Source organism: Austrofundulus limnaeus, unplaced genomic scaffold (genome assembly GCF_001266775.1).
Source record: "Austrofundulus limnaeus strain Quisiro unplaced genomic scaffold, Austrofundulus_limnaeus-1.0 Scaffold899, whole genome shotgun sequence".
Classification (NCBI taxonomy): domain Eukaryota; kingdom Metazoa; phylum Chordata; class Actinopteri; order Cyprinodontiformes; family Rivulidae; genus Austrofundulus; species Austrofundulus limnaeus.
Window position 1 is genome coordinate 11,814 of NW_013953301.1, and position 2,178 is coordinate 13,991.

The window sequence follows — 2,178 nt, forward strand, 5'->3', positions numbered from 1 at the left end:
TTGGCTCCACGTCTGCTCCTGCCTCCTCCCTCTGGCTCTGCTCAGCTCCTGGGGCCTCATCGGACATGGAGTGGGGATCTCCAGGTCATCCTGCTGACTTTGGCCTCTGCGGCGGGGAAGTTCATGGCCGGCCTCCTGAACTTTTGTTTTTTGGGACGTCAGGAGCCGTCCCTTATTGGGGGGGGCTATGTTATGATTGTTGTCTGTATTAGTTTTATTTTAGTTTCTGTCTTGTCATCTGTTTTCTTCCTCCTGTCTGCCTTTGCTCTAGCCCCGCCCACTATCACCTGCTCCTCATGTTTCTCTCCCAGTGTTTCCTGTTTGTGCTCGTTAGTCTCACCATTATATTCTGAGTCTTGCCTTCACTTCCCTGTCTGATTACTGTGCTGTTCACAGCCTGTATATTTGTTGCCTTGCCTAGCTACACCAAGTGAGTTTTTGAGCTGCCCTGTCAGCAATTTTTGTTTAATAAATCTTTATTTTTTCCTTTTGGAAGCTGCCTGCACCCTGGGTTCATTTTTGCCAGTTCATAACAGTGAGCGATTTTCTGAATTTATTTTTGTCTTTCCCCGTTTGTTTTAACCAACTTGAAAAGATCTCGTCAACATTGTTTATGAGCTATGGAAATAATATTGAAATTTTAGCTACCTTCTATTTTCAGCTTTGAGCGGCTGGTCTGTTTCTTTTAGCCTTTAGCTGCTGTTGAGCTAAGTTTGACTACAGTTCTGCCACTTTTAACTTTAGATAGTGGCTACTTTCATCTTTGGAGATTGTTCCAGCTTGAGTTTGAAGTATGTTTTTAAATAAGGGGCAGATATAAGATTTTTTTTTTCACTCTTTCACTCAGGTTTATGATCACCTGTCAATCTGTAGGAACAGTTGCAGTCCAGTTTTTGTCCATCTCATAGGTTTTTCAGAAGGCAGTTTCACTAAATGGGCAAACATTCTGTGTTAACGCTGCCTCTGGCAGTTTAGAAGTTACAAAGACTCTCTTACCAGGCTCACGTGTGTTTTCAGGGATTAAGCAGTGTTGTATTAAAAGAAGTGTGGAAAAAAACACTCAGGTGCTGATGAGTTGCAGGACTCTTGTCCCTGCTGTTGAAAAGATCAAAATATATTCAAGCACATATTTTTAAGGTTTAAGTTTCAAAATAACCTGACATTACGGTTTTACTGCTGCATACTTTTAGTCAGTCTTTGTGCTGATAAAGTTTGTGTTTATTTCCTCCTCTGCACGTACGTAGAGAGAGCGTGAAAAAAATAAAATAAAAAACCTGAAAGTTTAAATCTGGTTTTGTTTGAAAAATCCCAAGCTTGGGTGGTCCCTGAAGGTTTCAGTCAGCACTACACCAGCCCAACCTCTCAGAAGTTGACAGTTACGTGTTTGTTACTGCCTCACTTGGAGTGTTTCAGTCTCACCCCCCTCCCCGCCTCTGTGTGTCTTCTGTAAAAGCTATGAGATGGATGAAAACCAGACGGGAACGTCTTCTGACAGAGCCTAGAGTAGATACAGAAGGTATGAAGATGGAAAATTTTTAGCCTTTCAGTGGCCTCACCTGGTTGGATCCGAGACCAGGAAGCCACTTTCTCGGGTGACCACCACTTTACTGTTAACCACCTCTCCAGGGTTCTTGTTCTTCCTCTCAGATTCTCCGTTTTCCTCATTCTCCACTTCCTCTATGTCATCTTCCTGTTGGATTCGTAATATTCCAAAAACTTCCCCGGCATCGTAAATCTGCAACAGAGAGMAAAAGCACAAGAAATAGCTCACAACTTTTAACAGCATGTCGGCTGCTTTAGTCCYGTCTAGACAGAAACTGCACACAGCTCAATGTTTTGAGACGGTAGTCACTCATCAGTACAGTGATAACTTGTCAACGTTGTTCTATTAATTAGTAAAGGCCATGTCAGCCTTTCAYACCATCATTAGTGGGAAAAGAGTTTTAACTCTTTTCGTCAAATCTTGCAAATGTTATACTTAAACTTGGAGATGCTTATTAAGTTTTGTAAGTAAGATTGTTTGAAATTAATATTATTTTCTTTTTTTGTAAATAGGCGCAGATAAGATTTATTTTTTCGTCTGCTGCCTTTCATTTTATTTGATTTGCATTGTTTTGTTGTTTGTGATGTGTTTTTTTAATGAAATGAATAAATACTAAATACTGTAAGACGTGTTGG

The 2,178-nt window shown here is 40.8% G+C and overlaps 1 protein-coding gene across 1 annotated transcript in view; it reads right to left on the bottom strand.

Annotated features, from left to right (window-relative positions):
• Positions 1-1,735, bottom strand: part of LOC106533172 (tubulin--tyrosine ligase-like protein 12) — a gene marked incomplete at both ends in the record, with an annotated part of 8,943 nt that extends 7,208 nt beyond the window's left edge. The window contains 1 exon segment of the mRNA XM_014029410.1: positions 1,557-1,735. Within this exon segment, the coding sequence (XP_013884864.1) occupies positions 1,557-1,735 (179 nt within the window).
• Positions 1,736-2,178: the final 443 nt, after the last annotated feature.